At 41.7% G+C, this 23,799-nt stretch overlaps 1 protein-coding gene across 4 annotated transcripts in view; it reads right to left on the reverse strand.

Moving 5' to 3' along the window:
* NR3C2 (nuclear receptor subfamily 3 group C member 2) overlaps positions 1–23,799 on the reverse strand; it is a 363,758-nt gene that overhangs the window by 53,468 nt on the left and 286,491 nt on the right. For all 4 annotated transcript variants that reach the window (XM_032148091.2, XM_032148076.2, XM_032148085.2 and 1 more), the window contains 2 exons: positions 22,931–23,281; positions 20,857–21,001 (listed from right to left, as the gene is read on the reverse strand). In XM_032148091.2, coding sequence (XP_032003982.1) covers positions 20,857–21,001; positions 22,931–23,281 — 496 coding nt within the window. The remainder of the gene's footprint in view (positions 1–20,856; positions 21,002–22,930; positions 23,282–23,799) is intronic.

The following is a 23,799-nucleotide window of genomic DNA, read 5'->3' on the forward strand; positions in this document are numbered from 1 at the left end:
AGAGAGACTAATGTCCCATTGGTCTCCACAACATTCATTCATTCTCTCTTAATTTTGCATGGTCAATTCTAGTAATAGTTAAAAGCTAATTCAGTATTTTATCACCTTAGTTGATGTTCCAGAAGAGATATGTTTTCATATAACTGCCCTTGGACTTCAACATCAAATATCCACTGACTTTAATGCATGCTACACAGATCAGAATAACACGTGACAATCTAAAAATCTAGAAGGGGCCTTGTTATATGGCAACTGTAATTTACCACTGGTAGTCCTAAAAGTCTGGAAAAAAGTTTTTTAAACCATAAATCCTACATATAGTATTCTTAAAAACATTCCTTTATACAATAGATTTTAAAATAACATATAGTCAGCAGTTTCTTCAGGGTACAAGGATATATGTCTTTAGTGCAGGAAAGAAAACGTGTAGCCATTACACTGTAAAATTCAGATTTCAGAGAAAGTTAAAATTGGGGGTATCTGTGATAAATCACATTACAAAAATGTTTTGCTTGACCAAAGGTTTAATCTTAGTATTCGCTGAACTGTGAATTTCCCCAGGCAGGCCAGTACCAATACAATTCATTTAAAAAAGTGATTTCTAAGCAACTTTTCAGGACTGCTTATTGTATCATGTGAGGCACATCTGTCTCTGAGATATGTGTCTAGACCCCACACACTAAAGTAAGAAAGACAAAGAGCAAACGGTAGGAGATTAAAAAGGAACAATAGTTTACTGGACATTATCTATACAGAGACTAGGAGTACAGGGAAATCCATGAATGCGCCTGGCACTCAATTCTTACTAGAAGAGCCTACTACCAGAAGCCATTCTGGTAGTACCAAATATCGTTGGATATTTTAGGATTTAGTAAACTAAATTTTTAAATTCCAGGCTTTGCTAAGACAGTTTATATATGGCTTTGACAGAAGAACAGGCTCTAAGTGTCGACTAGACTATAATGATTTGCTTATTCCAAGAAATTTTTTGGAAATGCTGAAAACAGCATTCTAGGATTTGAATCCAGGCTGTCTGGTCTCAGATTCTGGTCTTCTAACTGCTGTATTAAGGTTAAAACACCCAACAGCAAGCTTGGAGACTCATGATCACTTAATAAATGCTATGTTAAGACTTGTTGCCAGAGTTGCTACATCCATAGAAAGAATACAGAACAACAACACTCTCAATGCCAGGCGCGGTGGCTCATGCCTGTAATCCCAGCACTTTGGGAGGCTGAGGCAGACAGATCACTTGAGTCCAGGGGTTCAAGACCAGCCTGGGCAACATAGTAGGACCCTGTCTCTACTAATAATGTAAAAATTAGTAGGGTGTGGGTCCTTATAGTCCCAGCTACTTGGGAGGCTGAGATGAGAGGATCACCTGAGCCCAGGAAGTCGAGGACGCGGTGAGCCATGATAGGGCCACTGCACTTCAGCCTGGACGACAGGAGTAAGAACCTGTCTCAAAAAAAAAAAAAAAAATTCTCTAGTGAAGTATTTTTTTCACTATCAAGCCTCATATTTGTAGGCTAGGCTATAGGTTTTAATACAAAATTTCTGAAAATTTAATGGTATGCAGATCTCAGATGGTTAAACAGAAGACAGAAAACCTTTGGTGAACTATTAGTGCTTCATACAGGGACATTTTGGGTATAAACATAAAGATACTGCTTACTTTCAATAAATGACTATCGTTTCCTCACTTATAAAATGGGGCTGTAAAAAGGTAGGATTCCTTTACTTGATAACTTTGTTCACATTCTTGAAATTCAATAGTTAAATGCCAATTTAGAAACGTTACCAGACTATTGTTTGGGTAAAGGGTGACAGGAAATTACTTTTTCCTACTACAATAAAAGATTTGTATTAACCAACAACTCATGGGGTCATATTCTTGGAGTCATATTCTTCCTAAAGCAAAAGTCGCATTACTCCAGTAACCAGAAGCTGGCACAGGATGGTGTAGAGAAGGACGTTTACTCTGATAAAATCTGGGTGCACAATTGTGCCTCCAAGGCGACAGCAGAGAGTGGCTCACATGGGCAGATGTGATTTTGCAGTGTGTGAATGTGTTGGGGTGGGGACGAGGAAGGTAGAAAGCAGGTGTGCTCACTTTATAGGATCACCGATTCCTTTTTCTATCTTGAAATCTATGATCGCATAAAGTGAGCACGCTTGCTTTCTATCTTCTTACTTTGGAAGAAGAAAACAGCTAAAGCTCCAGAGACTCTGTTATCATAGACACTATTAAATTCATTAATCAAATTATACCCTAGAAAACATTTTTGGATGCCACAATTCTGTAGGAAAGGTAGTTTCTTCTATTGGAATCATCTAAAAGCTGATACATCATCTGCCTGAATAGAAAAGCAGGGTGATGTCCAACTCAATTAATTTATTAGAGATTAGCCACGTGTCCTTTCTTATTACTGATTCTAAACATCTGTCACAAAGCAGATTTTGTTCAGGACATTATGAACAACTGCATCATTCATTACTGGGTGAAATAAGTGTAACACTACCAGGCCACTGTACCACCAGTGACATTCATTTCCCACAAAACATCAACACTGAAACACACACTATACATGCACACAAAATGGCATGAATACAATGATTATTCAATGTATAGCCTAAATATTTCTTATCCTTTTAATCCACTTGTATGAAATTCCTTTTCAAGATAGATGAGGGGTAAAAGTGACATTTCCTAATCTTCTCCTCTACTTCGAAATTCTGTGAACTTCCTCTAATCAGAACTAAGCAGTGGTACAGTTTCTCTTTAATGATAATTGATTTGTTGGTTTTTTGTGTTCATTGCTTAGAAGCAGTGAGTGTTAAGGACAACACCTTAAAAGTGTTAGCTCCCTGTGATTCTTTTTTTTTTTTTTTTTTAGAGAGAGTCTCGCTCTATCGCCCAGGCTGGAGTGCAGTGGCACAATCTCGGCTCACTGCAACCTGTGCCTCCCGGGTTCAAGCGATTCTCCTGCCTCAGCCTTCTAAGTAGCTGGGATTACAGGTGTGTGCCACCTTGCCCGGCTAATTTTTGTATTTTTTTTTCAGTAGAGATGGGGTTTCCCTATATTGGCCAGGCTGGTCTCGAACTCCTGACCTCAGGTGATCCGCCCACCTCGGCTTCCCAAAGTGCTGGGATTACAGGTGTGAGCCACCATGCCCAACCCTCCCTGTGATTCTTGAGTAAAGCACTGGGCTCTTGGCAATCTTGTGAGAGAAAGGCAAGCGCAATCCAAGCCCTCCCTCACTGTGATGCGTTGTACAAAGAACTGGAGGGTGGCAGAATGTGAGAGGGAAGGAAAGGGGGCAGGGGCAGCCACTTGGCAGCAATGTTTTCTGCAACAAGGAAAAGGAACAGCAGTGGTATGGTTTGAGTGTGTCCCTCAAAATTCATATATTGTCACTTAATTGTCAATGTGCTAGTAAGAGGTGAGGCCTGTAGGAGGCTCCACTTCTCGATCACCCACTATAATCACCTCCTGTAGGAGGAGATCAAGTAGTGAGAGCAGAGCCCTCACGGATGGCCTTAGGGCCTTTATAAAAGGGGTTGAGGGGGGTGAGTTTGGCCCTTCCGTCCCTTCTGCCACATGAGGACAAGGTGTTCTTTTCCTCTGGTAGAAGCAGCAACAAGGTGCCATCTTGGAAGGAGATGGCAGCCCTCACCACACATTGAACCTGCCGGCACCTGCAACTTGAACTTCTCAGCCTCTAGGAGTGTAAGAAAATAAATTTCTATTATTTATACATTACTAAGTCTCAGGTACTTTGCGAACAGTGGCACAAACAAACTAAGACAAGCAGTTAGGGAAAAATAATAATAATAAAAGTCATTCCTCTGAGTAATTTCTGGAACTGAAATTTCACTGATTTTAAGACCAAGACTGGTGGAGCTGCAAAAAAAAAAACTTTTCAATTTAGAGCAACCATCTCAAAGAAAAGAGCACAGAAGTTCATACTGAAGTTTAAAAAAAAAAAAAAACAAAAAACAAAACACTTTGTCCAGTCTGTGTTCTCTCTCTGGAAAAGTCTGTAAAAGCCTTAACATGCCTCATTTCAAAGGTAAGACAATGGGATGTAGCATTTTCATTCAATATAAAATGATATTGTCCTAGGCATTTTATTCTCTTTGAAGCAATTGTGAATGGGAGTTCACTCATGATTTGGCTCTCTGTTTGTCTGTGATTGGTGTACAAGAATGCTTGTGATTTTTGTACATTGATTTTGTATCCTGAAACTTTGCTGAAGTTGCTAATCAGCTTAAGGAGATTTTGGGCTGAGACAATGGGGGTTTCTAGATATACAATCATGTCATCTGCAAACAGGGACAATTTGACTTCCTCTTTTCCTAATTGAATACCCTTTATTTCCTTCTCCTGCCTGATTGCTCTGGCCAGAACTTCCAGCACTATGTTGAATAGGAGTGGTGAGAGACGAGTTAATGGGTGCAGCAAAACAACATGGCACATGGATACATATGTAACAAACCTGCAAATTGTGCACATGTACCCTAAAACCTAAAGTATAATAATAAAAAAAAATGATATTGTCCCACTCACTCTACATGAGATAGGGAAGGGCTATAGAGCAAAAGGAAGGGAAAGAGAAAGGGTCAAGCGGAAACAGAAAAATGAGAGGAGAAAGAGTGGGGGACCAGTCATGGAGAGAAGGAAGGGAAGCAGAAATGGTGAGGGAACAAAAGGAGAGGGGGAAAGAAACAGCCCCCTCCCTCTGAAGCTTAAGCCTGCAGTTCTTTGGGCCCTGTGGTTTGGCAGCTTCAACTCTGGATTGCAGAGACCCATCCCCTTTCCTGCTCAGGTACAGCGTCTCACGCCTGGATTGTACCACCCGCTTCACTATACCCGTCCAATTCTAACCCTCTCGGAGGACAACATGGCCTTTCAAGCTGCACAGTTTTGCCTGGCAGCTTTCCTTGACCACTGTAGTCCAGAAGAACCACCTGCTTTTTTTTTTTTTTTTTTTTTTTTTTTTCCCCTGAGATGGAGTTTCGCTCTTGCTGCCCAGGCAGGAGTGCAATGGTGCAATCTTGGCTCACTGCAACCTCTGTCTCCAAGGTTCAAGGGATTCTCCTGCCTCAGCCTCCTGAGTAGCTGCCACCTGCTTTTTAAACTCCTCGAGTGCCCATCCATAACACCTGTCACCTGTCATTTGTCTTCACCTTGTTGGGCCAATATTTATGCATTTAGGTCTTACTTGTCCAGCAACTCACCAGCTACACTATAGAATTCTAGAGGATGGAAGTTATATGTTTCATTTCTTTTGATTCTGTACAGTAGCCACCATGGTGTAGATAGTTTCAATGTTTACTACTGACTGGTGAAATGCTGATCTTTTAGCTAAATAGTAAAAATAAAGAGAACTTAATCTCACTTTAGGGGAAGTGATTAGGATATTCATTTATAATACTGTACTCTTCCTCTTTTTTGAACACATTCTAACCACACATTCTCAAAGCTATGAGAATAAGTTATCTCACTGGTACAGTAGCACTATATAATCGTAACCATAGCAAAGTAGAGGGGACCTGTAAGACACTTCCATCTCCATTATTCTGCAGAGAGGAGAAATGCAGTATAACAAAAACAGCATGCACCGTGGGGGGAGTCCTAGGCTCAGACCTGAGGCCCATCTCTCAGTGTGTTGTGATCTTAGGTAATTTATTGGATCTCTCTCTGCCAAGGCAGCTGCATCATTTATGAAAGAGTGACAATAATATCTGCTTTAAAATATAATTGGTCTGTAAATAAGATGATTCATACAAAAGCGTCAAGTATAGTAAATGGCACGTGGTAGGCTCTGTAAGTATGTTGCTACTAGACTATGAGCCCTTTCAGGGACTATGTTCTATCTAGCTTTGATTTTCCGGCATCTGATATATAGATTAAGTCTTTCTTGAATGAGGAAACAGATCCAGACCTTGAGTGAGGCTTCCCCAAAGCCAGGCGGAATTAGAGTCTGGGTTGGGTTTTAAAGGTCATCTAGTCCAGCGGTTCTCAAAGTGTGGTCTGAGGATGCCAGGGTGTCCCCAAAACCCTTTCAAGGAGTCTGTTAGATCCTCTTTTTTCCAACTATGTATCTGGATGAGGCTAAATTTTTTTCATATACCTCCCCCAAAACAACCCATCACAACAGACGAAATGTAAGAAGCAGAAGAGAGAATGCCAGATTAAAGGAATTTGCAAATAGGCGAAACAATGCCATTCTTCTCACTTTTTTTTGAAAAAAGTAATTTTTCATAAAAATGTTCATGTTTTATGTTATTTATAATAATATGTGATGGCTTTATGTTTCTTTTAAAATAAATTGATAAATCAATATTTTAGAAAAGTTGTTTTAATTTCTAATATGGGTAAATATCAATAGATACAACTTACATAAAGAAAAGCTCATTAGGATTCTCAATGATTTGGGAGTGTAAAAGGGTTCTGAGAACACACTGTTTACAAACTGCTGGTCTGGGCTAATTCCCTCATTCTATAGAAGGGAAATGAAGGCTCACTCATTCAACAACATGATGCTCATTAACGACAATGTTAGGGACTGGGCTTAGGTCTTCCACAACTGAGCTCTTAAATACTGTCACAATATCAGAAAGGAAGAAAAACAGATACGGAGAAATAATTTAAAATATGAACCAAAGTTCCAGTTTTTCTAAGAACACTTTATTTCCCATTTGTGTTGTTTATATATTGGGTATGTCTCTCTCACCTATTTTATTTTTTTGAGACAGGGTCTTGCTCTGTTGTCCAGGCTGGAGTGCAGTGCTGCGATCTTGGCTCACTGTGGCCTCAACTTCCCTGGGCTCAAGTGGGTCCTCCTACCTTAGCCTCCTAAGTAGCTGGGGCCACAGAAACATGCCACCACACCTGGCTAATTTTTATATTTTTTTGTAGAGTCAAGGTTTTGCCATGTTCCCTAGGCTGGTCTTGAACTCCTGAGCTCAAGCGATCTGCCCACCTCAGCCTCCTAAAGTTTTGGGATTACAGGTGTGAGCCAAGGTGCCCAGCCATCTCACTTATTTTAAAGGATAATTCTTAATGAAAGATGATACATGATTAGTGCTATGATTTGAATATGTCCCCCAAAGTACATGTGTTAGAAACTTAATCCCAAATGCAACAGTGTTGAGAGATGGAGCCTAATAACTGGTGACTAGGTCATGCTGCCCTCATGGATGGATTCATGTTCTGATAGGAGTGGGTTATCTTGAGAAAGGATATGTTATAAAAGCAAGGTTCAACCCCGTTTGTGCTCATGCACATTCTCTTTCTCTCTCTTTCTCGCCCTTCTGCCTTCTACCATGAGATGATGCGGCAGGAAGGTTCCTGCCAGATGTGGGCCCCTTGATCTTAGGCTTCTCAGCCTCTACAACTGTAAGAAATAAATCTTGGTTCTTTAAATTACCCAGACTCAGGGATTGTGTTATTGCAGTACAATACGGACAATGATGATTGGTAAGAGTTTCAAATACATATCACGTCTGAAACCATCATTAGGCTCCAAAGCTCTATACTGTGTGTAACTGCCTGAAAATCCAAATTCCATAGTAAAGGTAGAAGCCTTTTGTAGCTGAAAAACTCTGAGCATTGGACAGAGACACACCTGTGTTCAGAACTTTGGGCTTTGGTTTCCTCATCTTTAAAAGCAGGATAATAAATTCCTACCTCACAGAGTTGTGAGGATTAAATAAAATGGAGTATTGGAGATAGTATTTAGCACGACACCTTCCATAAGCTTCCAGCATCAGCTCAGAATCCTTCAAATCTCCCTCTAAATTATCTTGATTATCAGTTACTTTTGCACTGCAGTGCCCAGGTAAGTGGAGACTGACATACAGCTGCAGCGGACAGGAAGTGGGGAGGTTCTAAACTGCTAATTCCACTGCTTCTGTTGAAGTGGTGTCTATTTCAAGGGAGAGCGGCACAGATGATGTCTGTGATGATGATGTTATACAAGGTTGTCACACCTGTAGGTATGTATGTTGGCTCGGGCAACACTCCTGCTGCAGCTCCACTGATCCAAGTGCACAGTGTGCTTTAATAAGGAGGCCGAGGGTCTCCAAATATGACCTTCTTGTTTGTTTCCCTTCATCCTCCACTTCTTTCTTTCGGAACAGTGTCAGCTGCCTGAACCCAGGGAAAATTAAACAACCTTTTCAGAGCCCTCCCCCACATGACCCTATTAAATAAGCTTGGGGTTCATGGGTGGAAAAGGGGAAAATCATAAAACCAAAATCATCTCTCATGTGATACAATAAAAATAATCACGTGGTTCAGTTTCAGTTCTAGAAATGTCTAAAGACAGAAGTTCATAAAATGCTTTAAACGGCAAGACACATTCAAGTGTGTTTCCCTTCTTCAATCCAGAGCAGTGCCAGCAAAGCTAGTATCTCTAGGTCTTGTGGCCTGTGTCAAGGGGGGAGTCTGGAGCCCTCCTTTGTTTTAGAGTTGACTGGCCCATTCCTTTCCGCCTGCCCTATCTTGGAATAGAATCACTGCATAAAAATAATTTTTCTCCATTTACCAAATTTTCAATAAAGAAATCTACTCCAGGCTGGGCATGGTGTCTCACACCTGTAAACCCAGCTACTTGGGAGCCCGAGGTGGAGAGCTGCTTGAGCTCAGGAGTTCGATGTTGCGATGAGCTATGATCACACCAGTGCACTCCCGCCTAGGTGACAGAGTGAAGCCCTGTCTCTAAAAAATACGAAGAAATTAGCCAGCTTGGTGGCACGTGCCTATAGTCCCAGCTACTTGAGAGGTTGAGGCAGGAGGATTGCCTGAGCCCAGGAGATTGAGGCTGCAGTGAGCTGTTGTGCCACTACACTGCCTGGGCAACACAGTGAGACCACATCTCTACAAAAGTTAAAAAAAGAAAGAAATTTACTCCAGGGACTTTATTTTATATAGAAAAGAAGAATATTTTTAGCTGAAGAGACCAAGGCCCTTGAGCATGTTAACTGAAGTAAAAAGCAATATGCTAATATTAGCCACACTAAGCCTTTTGAAGATAATACATGATCTTAAACTGTTTTTGACTTTTATTAAAAATGAAAAATAGCTCCCTCTAGTTAGCCAGAATAAAGCTTGGATGTATTTCTTGCATCATTACTACTCTATCTGATCCCAATATAGTAATATATAGCTTAAACAGTTCATTCCATTTGCAGTCTCATATTTGTTTTGCTTTAATTTCATACTATCCTGGCAATTACCCAGCTTCATTAACTCCTTAGGAAACTTCTCAAGAATGCTACAAGAAATATCATACATGGAATATTAACATACAGCAGTACTCTTGAAGTAAAATTTAAAGAAGTCTGCAAAACTGAATCTTTTTCATTAAGTTTACATGTTAAGTCCCCAAAACATTGTAAGGTCAATCCACATCAGGAAATTGGATTCTGACCCATGTGCCAGAAAAAGCACACATTAACAAACCAAAAACAGTTACCAAGCGCCAGTTATGTGTATTTTTGCGGCTGGGTGTGGTGGCTCATGCCTGTAATCCCAGCACTTTGGGAGGCTGAGGTGGGTGGATCACTTGAGGTCAGGAGCTCGAGACCGGCCTGGCCAACATGGTGAAACCCTGTCTCTACTAAAAATACAAAAAATTAGCTGGGTGTGGTGGCAGGCATCTGTAGTCCCAGCTACTCAGGAGGTTGAGGCAGGAGAATCACTTGAACCCAGGAGGCAGAGGTTGCACACATCAGTGCACTCCAGCCTGGGCAACAGAGTGAGACTCCATCTCTCCTCTCTCTCCTCTCTCACATACACACAAAAACACACACACACACACACACACACACACACACGTATTTTGCTAGACACTATGGATAACTTTAACAAGTATATTTTCTGTGCTCTAGGTATTTACAGTATATCTAGAGTAAAAAACATATATAGACACAGTAAGTACCAAATGATTGAGATATAAAAGAAGTACTATAGAGCAGGGGTCCCCAAGCCTGGGGCCACAGACTGTATTACAGTCTATGGCTTGTTAGGAACTGGGCCACACAGCAGGAGGTGGGCAGCAGGCGAGTTGAGTGTTACAGCCTGAGCTCCACCTCCTGTCAGATCAGCAGCAGCATTAAATTCTCATAGAACTGTGAACCCTAGTTGAACTATGCATATGAGGGATCTAGGTTGCATGCTCCTTATGAGAATCTAACTAATGCCTGATGATCTGAAGTGGAACAGTTTCAACCTGAAACCATCCCCACACCCAGCCAGGTCTGTGGAAAATTGTCTTCCACAAAACTGGTCCCTGGTGCCCAAAAGGTTGGGGACCGCTGCTATAGAGTGTATGAGGGGAAAGTCATTCTTTAATGGTAAGACAAGTTGGCAGTGAGAAAGTATGCTTTAGGTTGGGCTTGAGGGAGGGAGAAGGGAAGTATTAGGAGCAAAGGCACAGCAACAGAAAGACCTAGGGAAGAAAAAGGTTAATTTGGCTGGTGTGGAGTGTATGCAGAGAAGCAGCAGGAAATAATGCTGAAAATAGCATTTTAAAATTAATTAGTTCATCAAGTGCTTAACTAATGCCAGGCAGTGTTCTAGGAGCTGGCAGTGCAAAGGTAAATCAGACAGACCAGGTTCCTGCCCTCCAGAGCCTACACTAATGGGCGCAGGAGGGTTACTAGGGAGAAAACAGAGACGTGATAAAATGGGGAGGTAAGTGGCAGGAATGTATCCTAGATCTGTTGGACAGCTCTAGGATCTATAGATCCTAGATCATATAGTTTGGTTATGTGTCCCCTCTAAGTCTCATGTTAAATTGTAATTCTTAGTGTTGGAGGTGGGGCCTGGTGGGAGGTGATTGGATCTCAGGGGTGCACTTCTTTCTTTCTTCCCCACCCCAGAAAGGGCCTTGCTTTGCTCTGTCACCCAGGCTGGAGTGCAGTGGCACAATCACAGCTCCCTGCAACCTCCACCTCCTGGGCTCAAGTGATTCTCCCACCTCAGCCTCCTGAGTACCTGGGACCACAGGTATGCACCACCACGCCCGACTGATTTTTTGTATTTTTGGTAGAGACAGGGTTTCACCATGTTACCCAGGCTGGTCTCGCATTCCTGAGTAGCAATCAAGCAATCTGCCTGCATGGCCTCCCAAAGTGTTGGTATTACAGGTGTGAGCCACCATGCACAGCCTCAGGGGTGGATTTCTCATCAACGGTTTAGCACCACCCTCTTTGGTCTAAATGCTGTCCTCTCGGTGACAGTGGTCATTTAAAAGTGTGTGGCGCATCCCCCTCCCCTCTATCTCTCTTGCTCCTGCTTTTGCCATGTGATGTGCCTGCTCTCCCTTCAGTTTCTGCCATGATGGGAAGCTTCCTGAGGCCTCCCCAGATGCAGATGCCGGTGCTATGCCTCCTGTACACTGTAGAACCATGAGCCAATTAAATCTTCTTTCTTTACAAATTTCCCAGTCTCAGGTATTTCTTTACAGCAATGCAAGAACAGCCTAATACAGATGATCAGGCAAAATCTGTCTGAACAAGGAATATTTAGAGCTGAGACAAGAAGGCTCGAAAGAGCCATCTTCCTGCACAGAGAACAGACATCGAGTTAAGAATGAGTTTGGATCCTCAATGCAGCAAAAGGAGGCCAATGTGGCTAACCAAGGGCACTAGTAAAGTCCTTGAGGAAATTCACTGAAACGACACATTATTTTAAGTACCACTTTTGCTGTTGTCGTATACAAGTAACAGGGATGGGATCCAAGCCCTGCTCTCTAGCAGCACTGCAGGCAGGACTGTTTCACAATACCGCCTTCGCTTTTTCTGCTATGCCACCCACCTATACCTACCACGGGACTGTAAGCCCCATGAAGGAAGGGAATCTCGTTTTGTTTACTGTTATATTCCCACTGCCTAGAACAGTGCTTAATACGCTGAAGTTGCTCAATAAGTATCTGCCAAATGAAAGGACAATAAATATCACTTATTTCCTTCTCCCAAAAGTAGTCTAAAATGAGAAGTGGGGTTTTATAAAAACAAAACAAAACGAAAACAACAGGCCGGGCGCGGTGGCTCACGCCTGTAATCCCAGCACTTTGGGAGGCCAAGGCGGGTGGATTACCTCAGGTCAGGAGTTCGAGACCAGCCTGACCAACATGGGGAAACCCCCATCTCTACTAAAAAAATACAAAATTAACCGGGCGTGGTGGCACATGCCTGTAGTCCCAGCTACTTGGGAGGCTGAGGCAAGAGAATCCCTTGAACCCGGGAGGCGGAGTTTGTGGTGAGCCGAGATCGCACCATTGCACTCCAGCCTGGCAACAACAGCAAAACTCCATCTCAAAAAAAAAAAAAAAGAAGACAAATGAAGAACTGAGTTAGGAAGTGTCCCCTCAGTTCTCATCTTAAGTTAATACTCCCCTCTTAGGTGTTTCCACCTTTCTCAGGTACAGGCAGTCCCTGTCTTCTGCGTGCTCAGTCTCGGAACTCCTCTTATTATGATGTAACTCAGAAGCACCATTGCAGCAGGTTATCTTCCAGAACTTCCCTCCTCTCACTTCCTCTGCTAAAATGTCTGGAAATGACTTTTCTTTTCTTTTTTTTTTGAGACAGGGTCTTGCTCTGTCACCCAGGCTGTGGTGCAGTGGTGCAATCATGGCTCACTACAGCCTTGAACTCCTGGTTGCTCAAGTGATCCTCCCACCTCAGCCTCCCAAGTAGCTGGGACCACAGGTGCACACTACTGTGTCTAGCTAATTATTTGCAGAGATACGGCCTTTGTTGCCCAGGCTGGACTTGAACTCCTGGACTCAAGCAATCCTCCTGCCTCAGCTTCCCAAAGTGCTGGGGTTACAAGTGTGAGGTACCATGCCTGGCTAAAAGTGACTTTCTACTCCAACTCTAATTCTTATCACTATGATAGATTGACAAAAAGGAATAAATACTATTTTAAAAAGAAGTAGAGGAAAGGAGGGAAGGAAATAATTCTGGTTTTGGGGACTTGTATCTACCTCTCCTCTCTCCCTGTATATAACTGAATGACTGTTCTTGTTTCTAGCTTATAAAACCTCCTCCAGCCCCAATGCCCCTTCCCCTAGAGTTCACTCTGTCTAGCCTCCTTCAGGTGGGAAGATGGCCTCTAAACACTACTTTTGTGTAAAAACACAATTTCCATTCTGGAGTGCTTCTGCCCTTTGCAGATAAGGATTGACTATTTTCTACTTATGATGTTGCTTTTCTTTATTCAAGAGTCTTGAGCTCCACTGTCTCCAAGGGCCAGGTAGGAATGAAAACAGCCAGATGCAAAATAGGCAGTGGTGGTGTTACAGTAGGTAGTCAGGCAGACATGAGCAGGGCAGGAGAGGTCCCTCTCACTGCCACCAGGAATGTCAGGCGACCCTCAGGTCAGGCAGTTGTTATACTGTTTCTCTAAAATAATAACTGGTGTCAGCCAGTGCCAGGGAAAGGCAGTATCCTAATAGATAGAAAAACCTGAAACTGGTGATAAGCAGCTTCCTGATAAGATCTCAGGAGTTGGGTGAGTGGGCTCAAGCATGCGCATGAAGAGGCAAAATGGCGGAGTTCAGGTATGGTATGACCTTCTAGGAATACTGGACTGGTGAGGGAGGAACACCTCAAGTGAGCATGCATAGAACTCCAGTAAACACATTGTGCATGCACCCTCCAAAATGCTGGCAGGCCACCCAACATGCGGACAGCCCACCCCAAGGGAAGAATCAGGGGAGAAGGGATGCAATCTCCCAGAAAGCATGCCAACGCGTAAGACCCCAAGTCAAAGGTCAAACTGCACACTTGATCTCTCAAGTCACAGAGACAGTAACCCCTCTTCCAAGGTTACTTTACTTCCTTTCATTCCTGCTCAAAGCTTTTTAATAAACTTTCACTCCTGCTGTGTAACATTTGCCTCAGTCTCTCCTTCTGCCCCTCAAATTCTTTCTTCTGAGGAGGCATGAATTGAGGTTGCTGCAGACCCAGACAGATTCCCCACTGGGAACAGTGGGGCCACGGTGAGGCTGGCAGCACATGTGCCACCTGCAGGGGGGCGCTGCTTTCATGGTCAGGCCGTCAGCTGCAGGCCTTGGCCCTCTAGCTACTGGTGCAAGGCCTGGTTTTTCATAGAGTCCAACAGAAAAATAAGGCATGGAAGGAAGACTTGTTTCCTTCTTTTGAACTTTATTCCCTCATACTTACCCAGAAATTTTTAAAAAATGGAAATCTCAGGAGGAGGTTTCTCAGTGGAAGGAAAAGGGGTGTATGGGGCAGTGGGAGGTAGAAGAAGGAGAGAGAAGGAGAGAAGGAAGGAGGGGAGTAAGAGAGAAGGGAAAGGAAAGGAAGGAGCAGGGAGAAGTGAGAAGAAAAGGGAGGAGGATCAGACACTGGAAGCTGCAGAAATCACACAACAGTTTCCCAGTGAGCCAAGGAGAAGTAAGAAATCCTAACTTGAAAGAAGGAGAAGGGGAAGTGGGCTGGGGAGAGAGAAGGAAGAACAAAAGCAGCCATTGAAGGAGGAGCTGACCAGGTTCATCCTACATCCCTGACTCCTCTCATCAGAATTCCTGTCCCCCAACCATCGCTGGCCCTAACCCTGATGGGGTGAGGGTCCAGGCACAGAAGTCACCTCCAGTGGCTCAGGAAGATCCACCACTCCCTGTGGGAAGGGACACTGGGGCTCGCCATACGTCCGACCACCCCTGGCCTCCATGAGAATCCTCTGATCCGAGCCTCCACCACAGTGGGACAGACTTTGGAACACGCAACCCATTAGGAAGCCAGGCCTCCTGGAGCTTCAGAACGTTAGGTACAGAGGGACCTCACTGGCACTGTAATGTTGGCAGCATGGCCCGGGGAGAACCCTCACTGAGGACAACTGGACTGCACCAGCACACTGACCCAGTGACTGGGGACACAAAGAAACAGGTAGCACCCCATGAAAACATGAAAAGAAGTAGCCGATGGCAACTGAGTTGTGTACTCATCTAATGGAGCTGCCCTCACACCACTAGTGCTTCATATGCAGGATGGTGTGGGTGGAAGTCACCTTCCTCCTGGACAGACACTCAGAGAATCCACAGAGGCATGTGAAGTGCCACTAAGACTTCAACCCTCCCTCACTCTCGCCAACAGTCTGTGAACCAAAACAATCCCAAGGTCAGATCCTGAGGACAGTAAAAGATCATCCAAAAACATTTTTTACTGGGCTACTACTTGAGGTAGTATAAGCAAGTCTTTAATATATGTTTAATTTTAAAATACCAGCCAAGATGTAAAAGAGAGTAATACTGAACCTTCATTTCAGATCTTATAAAAAAAATGAAAAAAAAAGTCATTACAGGCTTCAGTGGGAGTTTTAATATGTGTAGTGAATTGATAAGAAATTTGAATACTTGCAGCGATCTGTAGCAATATATGATAAGCTATTTCAAGGTAAAATTGAATAATTAATCATTTAATACATATTTGAAAAGTTTTGAGTTTATAATAAGAAAAGTTCTATGTTAATTTAAAGTATTAACTAATATCTTCACCCCAATGTTTAGTAAAAAATTAGAAAGAATGTTTCCTTTATTATTCCCTATTTCCCACCTTTCCTCCATCTCCAGTGATGCTAATACCGGAGAATAAGATCTTTGGGAACTTTCAGATCTGTGTCACAGTTGAAGGCAAACCCAAAGTTTTGTTCCTCTGTTTTAAATATTGCAATGCCTCTGTTCGGGAAAGCCATGCATCCCTACACCACACTTCATCATAAACTTCATCCTCATAGTTAGAAATGTAAACTTAGGAAGCCCCTTCAGACTGATTAATAGATTGTTTGGTTCATTTGTTCAATAATTCATTTATTCAGCAAATATTTATGGAGTACCTACTATGATTCAGGCACAATGCCAGCTGCTAGAGATTCAGAAATGATTAAGACAGAGTCTGTGACTTCAGTGAGGTGTGCCAGTGAAATAAGGCAGAGATAGACGCACTTAAGAGCTGGCAACACCAGGTGGGAGGTGGTATAAACAGCCAAGGGTTGGTGGGAGAGCAAGGGAGGACCATATCAGTGCACTCTGCCCTCACGTGAGCGGCATCACTACTGCTTTACACAAAATGCCAGACTGCTGCCTTTGCTGTGGTGGAAGGTAGGAAAGCACGGGTAATGGCTCAGGGAAAGCATATAGAACACGTTCAGAAGACAGGAATGTGTAAGGCATTGGCAGGCAATGCGTGAGGCATGCTTTGAGTTTTCTAGTTCACACCTCACTGAGATCACAACAACATATAACATGATAGGGCAGTCGCATCTCCTTTCTTAAAGTCCACTTTCCTTGAGATCCACGTGACGACATTCCTCCTTTAACTACTACCTCCAAAACGAGTTCAAAATTTTTAACTTTAGCCAGGACACCTCTTTAGCTTCTGACCTGTAGAAATAACTGCCTATATAATATGTGTTCTTGGATAATTTTTCAAAGGCAAGTCAATCTTACCCTCAAAACTGGTCCCGGGCTCTCCCTTCCCCTGCCCTTCCAAACCTGAGTCTTCTTCCCTTATTCCCTATTCCAGTGAGGGGCACCAAATCCTTCCTGGCACTTATGGCAGAGGCTTGGAAGTCTTCCTAGACAGCTAATTCTTGCCCCCCTCCAGTCCTTGCCAATATCCAACTACTAGCAATTCTTGATGATTTCACCTTACACTATCACCTGGATTCCCACCGCAGCCTCCTGTCTGGTCTCCCAACATCTGCACTGACTCACTTCTAACCCATTTTCCATTCTGCATTCAGAGAGATCTTTTCAAGAAGCAAATCTGGAAATGTCACCCCATCACTTAGAACACTTCAGTGGCTTTTCCACTGCTCTTAAAATAAAGAGCCAAGTCTCTGATGTGGCCTCTGAAACCCACAGGACCTGGCCTTAGGCTCCCCTCCAGCCACACTGTCTTGCTCTCAGTTCATTGAAGGCCCATGTTCCTTCCTGCCACTGGGCCTTTGCACATGCTGGTCTCTCAGGCTAGATCAACTTTCCTCCTTGTATACTTCCTTCACCTGGGGAACACCAGTTTAATCATTCCCAAGGAAGACTTTCCTGACTAGACTGACTAGATCAATCTCTCCCATTAACTGCTCTCAGACCACTTTTCCTCTCAATACTTATCACAATTATATTTTACTTATAAAACTCAGTATTTCTGTCTCTCTCATTAGACTGTATGTTCTATGAGAGAGGGATTTTTTTCTCTCACTATTCTAAAACGACTGCTTAGAATACTGACAACAGTTAATAAATATTCCTGGAATAAATGCAAGATGAAGCATGTATGCATATGCTCAGCCATCCTCTGTAACTTACTGATTTCCCTAAAAAGTACGGGGTCTATCACAGTACCCAGGGATGGAGCTACCACATCAAGCTCTCTTTTTGATGCAATTGGACCAAAAGGCTTTATATAATTTCCAATTGTTTCCCCAGAGTAGTATCCACCCTAGCCCCTTGAAAAACACAGCTTTGCTCTATTCTTTCTAGTTGAGAGAAAGAAACCCTACAGAAGTCTGGGTTGGGTTGAGGTCAAAACTTTTAAGAGCAGAGAACAACGTGTTCATTCTAATAATTACATCAATAACATTTAACTAATTTTAATATTAGAAAGCATTTATCTTTTGTTGTTTCCATTTTATCTGTATAAATATTTTCTAGAATAGACAAATACACAAAGCTTATATGACCTTTTCTTTTTTTTTGTTTCTTATTTATTTCCAAACCCCTTTAAGTACATTATTCCCAGCCTTCAAATATAAGGTGCTTTCCCCTAAGTTCCATTTATGAAAAAACATTCTCACAATTCTGTAATTGATTGGAGCCCTTTATACTCAGATATTTACAAACAATTAAAAAGTAATAAGTGACACCAAAGAAAAGGCAACAAAAGAAGAGATTTTGACTTCACTACAATTATAAATGCTTGTGCATCAAAGGACACTTTCAACAGAGTAAAAAGGCAAGCCACAGGTTGAGAGACATATTTACAAACCATGTATCTGATAAGGGTTTAATATCCATAAAATATAAAGAACTCCTACAACTCACATACAAAAAGACATATAATCCAATTAAAAATGTGTAAAGAACTTGCATGAACAGTTCTACAGAGAAGATATACAAATGGCCCATAAGCATATGAAAACATGTCCAACATCATCAGCCATTAGGGAAATGAAAATGAAAACCATAGTGAGATACCATGTCATGCCTACTGGGATGGCTACTTAATAAGAAGAAAAAAGTGCTGGCAAGGATGTGGAGAAATTAGAACCCTTGTACATTGCTGATGTACAAGGAATGTAAAATGGTGCAACTGCTGTGGAAAAAGAGTGTGGTGTCTCCTTAAAAAGTTAAACACAGAGGTACCATATGCCCAGGGATTCCAATTCTGGGTACTAAAAGAACTGAAAGCAGCATCTCAAAGATATATTTGTATACCCATATTCAGTACGACGTTATTCATAATAGTCAAAGGTGGAAACAACCAAACTGCCCATTAACAGATGATTGGATAAAATATTTGCTGTAGTCATGTTCTATAAAGTCACGGCAAACACTGAATTAGCAAATACTCAACTATTTCTCCTAGGGGAACTTTGGGGTAATGGTCCTTACAACCTCTGGTCACATTTCATCAACTGATCTATACCTAATTTTGTTTCATGTGTATTTCTGTTTAAAGACATCTTACTTAACATATATTCCTGGTTTGTTAACATTGAACTATAGCCAGCAGAACCGTAACTCATGCTTCAGTAATGATTATCTGACACCCTATTTTCTCTGTGAGGCGCATCATAGCTTTCTTGAGCTGAAGAACACTAGCTAGCACTTCAGCACTATGTCTAGGGGCCAGCCATCTTAAACGGTGAAATCACCAAAAGGCATAAAAATGCAAAACACGTGGCAATAAATAGACTGTGAAAAGGATGACAGTTTATAGCATGAGAGCTGAAACAAGATGGCGGAGTGGTCCCTTGTGTGAGCTCAGCTGCAATGTGCTCTCTTGGCAACTCAAATTCTTTGTTACTCTGCATTTGTCTGTAAATGACCATGAAAATCCTGTGAGTATTGACTTTGAGATTACAAATAAATGCAGTCAGGAAGCAAATATGCAACTACAGAATCCACTAATGAGGACTGACTTGATATATCTACGATGGAATATTATTCTGCCATAAAAGGGAATGGAATTCTGATACATACTAAATATGGATGAACATTGAAAACATTAGGCTAAGCGAAATGAGCCAGGCACAAAACGACAAATATTATATGATTCCACTTATATTAAATATATAGAATAGGCAAATTCATATACTAGAGGTTACCAGAGGCTTAGGGGAGGGGATAATGGGGAGTGATTGTTGAATGGGTTTAGAGTTTGTTTGGGATGATGAAAAGTATAGGATATGGATAGTAGTGATGGTTGCACAACAATGTGAATGTAATTAATGCTACTGAGTTTATGCTTAAAAATGAAAAATTTTATGTTATACACATTTGATGACAAAAATTAATAGATGTATTAATAAGATTAAATAGGTTGTTTTAATGTTCTGTTAAAATCAAATGCTGAAACGATGGCACTAAGGAGATTCTTATTTACCCACATGTCCTTTTAAAACAAGAACCCTCTTTAATATGTGTTTTCTTCTGGTTTATAGAACATATTTTAAAACGGGCTTACTATTCAATAATATCAGTTGATTATTGAGGGATGCAAGTTAATTAAATTGTGCGTGTCAGTCGTTTGGCTTTACTTCATGCTTTTGGTGAACACTGATGCAGTACTAGAATTACTCTTTTTGATAAATTGCCAAAAGCAGGCCACCTCGAGAACCAACAATTGATGTTTCTAATTTATGTTTGGAATAAAATTGTCTTTGCAGTACATCACGTGTGGGCGAACTGGTACTCTTAGGTACATTACTACTGGTACTACTGAGGTATGTTGGCAGTATCTGTCTATACTTTTCATCTTTTGCATTACTTTTCTTGCTTTTGTCACCAACCTATTTCTCATCTGCCTCCTTCCCTACTGAAACCCCTATTTCCTATCGCCAGAGAGAGCCATCTGTCAGAATACGGCTGTAGTTACTATCATAATTCAAATATTCCCTTTTAAGTATTTCTTGACCCAACAATTACAAAGAAGCACTGCTAGATATAAACATAAATAAAATGTGCTAATGAGGGATGCAAACAGTATTAAAATGTAAACTTAAAATAGGAAGGAATTTGTAGCCAAAGGAAAACCGATTACAATTCTTTCAGTCTTTTAAAATGCATCATAAAACTAAAAATGTTTCGCTACAGAATAACAGTTTGGCTTCTTTTATGATGGCAAAGAAGGGTAATTATAATTGTCATGAAAACACATTGAGCAGCTGTATACTGTTAACAAAAGAACCATTATATGAGCTCGTAAAAGCTGGCACTTTATATATTCACGTTTCCTAGAAATTAGATCGTCTTCCCAATTGGAGTCGATACCAAAAGAGACTGTTTTCTATTAATTGTGGCTTTGTACCAGTCAATTTTCAGAGCCAACTGGATCATCTTTCTTTTGGGATATATCCCACATATTATTATGTGGAATTTATATATACTGATTTATATATACTCAGAAGCGTACAGTATAATGTTGCAAAGAGTAATTTTTAAGTTCCCAGAGAGCTGTAAATTTTTAACGTTAAAAAATGCCAGTTTCAGTAGATTCTTTCACCAACGTACATCTGTTTAGAAATCATTGAAAGAAAGCATAACGAATAACTCTGCAGTTTATTTTATGAAGGCTAATTAATAGGTACTTACTCATTAAAGACTAGGTCTGGTGCAAAATAGAGAAATTGGCTGTTCGTATGTTTGTACGATCTCCAGCTCAAGGCAAATGATGATAGACACATCCAAGAATACTGGATTAGGGTAATTTGGTCCTCAAGAGGCAAGTTTTTAAATCCTGAAGAACAAAACGATTAATCACAGAAATACACTTAGCATTTAAGTACATTCCAGGAAGATGCTTCTTAAGTCAACCCCAAACAGCCACCTTTCTTTCACTTTTCTCTTCTCTAATAGACTCAAATCAATTCAATAGTCATTTACAGAGCGCCCACCACAGGCCCAGCCCTGTTCCACATTTCACTTTAAATTCATCCTAATTCTAGATGAGGGTAAACTGCCAGGGCAAACTAAAATTGCAAAGTTCAGCAAGTTTCGGTGTGGATGACAGCCTAAAACCCTTGGTTAGATTGAGAGAATTTGTATTAACCCGCAAAACTTGCTTCATCCCACCCACAATTAATAACACTAAAATAAAAGGTAATTTAATAACTGTCAACCCCTGCGTATCTGCAATAATGGTGGGAAATTTCATTGTTCATGAGTTTGTGGTGCTTAAAAAATGAGCATGTGGTGCCTCCTATGGTCCAGGTTAATACCAGACTTTGATAAAGTTCTATGGTAGAACATGTTTCCTTGGCACCTGTCCTCCCTGCCTGACAGACTCAAGCTTTTCTTTTGTTCTTTATTTATTTGTTTTTTAAGATGAAGTCTCATTCTGTCGCCCAGGCTGGAGTGCAGTGGCATGATACTGGCTCACTGCAACCAGGGTTTCAAGCGATTCTCCTGCCTCAGGCTCAGAAGTAGCTGGGGTTACAGGTGCCTGCCAGGATGCCCAACTAAATTTTGTATTTTTAGTAGAGGCGGGGTTTCACGATGGTGGCAAGGCTGGTCTCGAATTCCTGACCTCAAGTGATCTGCTTGCCTCGGCCTCCCAAAGTGCTGGGATTACAGGCATGGACCACTGCACCAGGCCTTCTTTTGTTTTTTTATCACCCCCCCATCTCCAGGGGCATCATGTTATTTTTCTGTCTGTGGAGTTTCACTGGGCAAGCTTCTCTTCAAAGAATCAGTCAGTGGAGCTTTCCTCAACTTTTACAGCTGCTGTCTGACCATAGGTAGTCTAAGAAACTGCTTTAGATTAATGAACTGGGACAATGTAATGGCAATTTCTAAGTGATGTTTCTGTAGATTAAGAGGGGCCTTATTAATTAAATCCCATGAAACAAAAAAATGACTAAAATAGGAATTCCAGGGACAATTTAAAGGGTGCTGGGGGCCAGGTGATTATTTTTTAGACAGAAGAGTCATTCCAGGTCTCTTACAACTTGCTAGGCCTTGCCTTACTTGGTCTATGCTTAGATTAACCCTCGTTATGAGCCGTTAATAATGTGCTCAACTTGTGATTTCATGAACAGAATGTATTTTACCTTAATAATTTTGGATGAAATTTTCCATTTTGATCAACATAAGAAGTGTATATGTCATTTAAAAAATTTTTAATTTTAATTTCTTTTTTTTTTGAGATAGAGTCTCACTCTGTTGCCCAGGCTGGAGTACAATGGTGGGATCTCGGCTCACTGCAGCCTCTGCCACCCGGGTTCAAGCGATTCTCCTGCCTCAGCCTCCTGAGTAGCTGGGATTACAGGCACCTGCCACCACGCGGGACTAATTTTTGTATTTTTAGTAGAAACGGGGTTTCACCATCTTGACCAGGCTGGTCTTGAACTCCTGACCTCGTGATCCATCTGCCTCAGTGAGCCACCTGCCTCGGCCTCCCAAAGTGCTGGGATTACAGGCGTGAGCCACTGCGCCCAGCCGTATCTGTCATTTTAACAATAAAATCCTTAACCCTGCATTCTCGGAAGAAATGAGCACATTAACCACATTTTTCCTACACACTTGATCAATTTGCTATCAGTTAAAAAAATCTGATATCAGGATTTCATAGAAGGCAAACTCCTACTGCATGGTTGGAGATGGCGAAGTCAGTTGACCAGACTTGTTAAGTTCAGGATGCAGCCTGTGAAAGGAGAGGCAATCCTACCTGGGAGTACCTTTGCCCACTTCACGACTTGGATCATCTGTTTGCCTGCTAAGCGGTTGAGTGTGGAGAGCAGATTTTCGGCCGTATCTGGTTTTGAGCTGTCATAGCCTGCATATACAATTTCAGGCTCAATGTTTTCAAGGACCATAACGGGGGAAGGTGTGAGCGCTCGTGAGATTGTGGAGAGCTGAGGAACCAGTGCTGTGTTGACCGAGGGTTCTTTTGCAGGAGCGATGTACGTTGTTCCTTCCTCTGGGCTTTGCGGGGGTGGGGGTGGGGGTGGGGGCTGCTGCTGCTGTGGCTGCTCCTCGTGAATCCCTTTTAACTTTCCCAGCTTCTTTGACTTTCGTGCTATAAGAAACCATAAATGATAAGGCCAAATTAAAATTATGTTTGAAATATACTGACTCACATTGATTAAAGTACAGTTTTCCTCTAAATAGGTCTTGTTATGTCAACAGGAACATGACCGTTTATTCCACTAAGAGAAAATGTATAAAGCTCAATTATTATTACTTACTATTGGTATTAGGAGAACAAACTCCTTCCTTCTTTCATTCATTTTTACAAGTCTTCACTGCCTGTCTCCTATAAGAGACTGCATAAGCTGCATAGGAACCCAGCTAACATGTTCAGTATAACCAAGCCTTACCCGGTCCTCAACAAGTGTTCAGCCCAGTGGGGGAGGAGATAAGAAATGTACCACCAACTATACCGCAGTGCAGGTAGAGATCGGTACCATGATAAAAACGAAAATGGCTAAAATTTATTGAATGCTTACTAATGCCAGGCACTGTTCTAAATGCTCTATATAAATTAACTAATTTAATAATTTTATGAGTAGATTCTATTATGATTCTCATTGTAGA

Source organism: Hylobates moloch, unplaced genomic scaffold (assembly GCF_009828535.3).
Source record: "Hylobates moloch isolate HMO894 unplaced genomic scaffold, HMol_V3 SCAFFOLD_3, whole genome shotgun sequence".
NCBI classification, from domain to species: Eukaryota; Metazoa; Chordata; class Mammalia; order Primates; family Hylobatidae; genus Hylobates; species Hylobates moloch.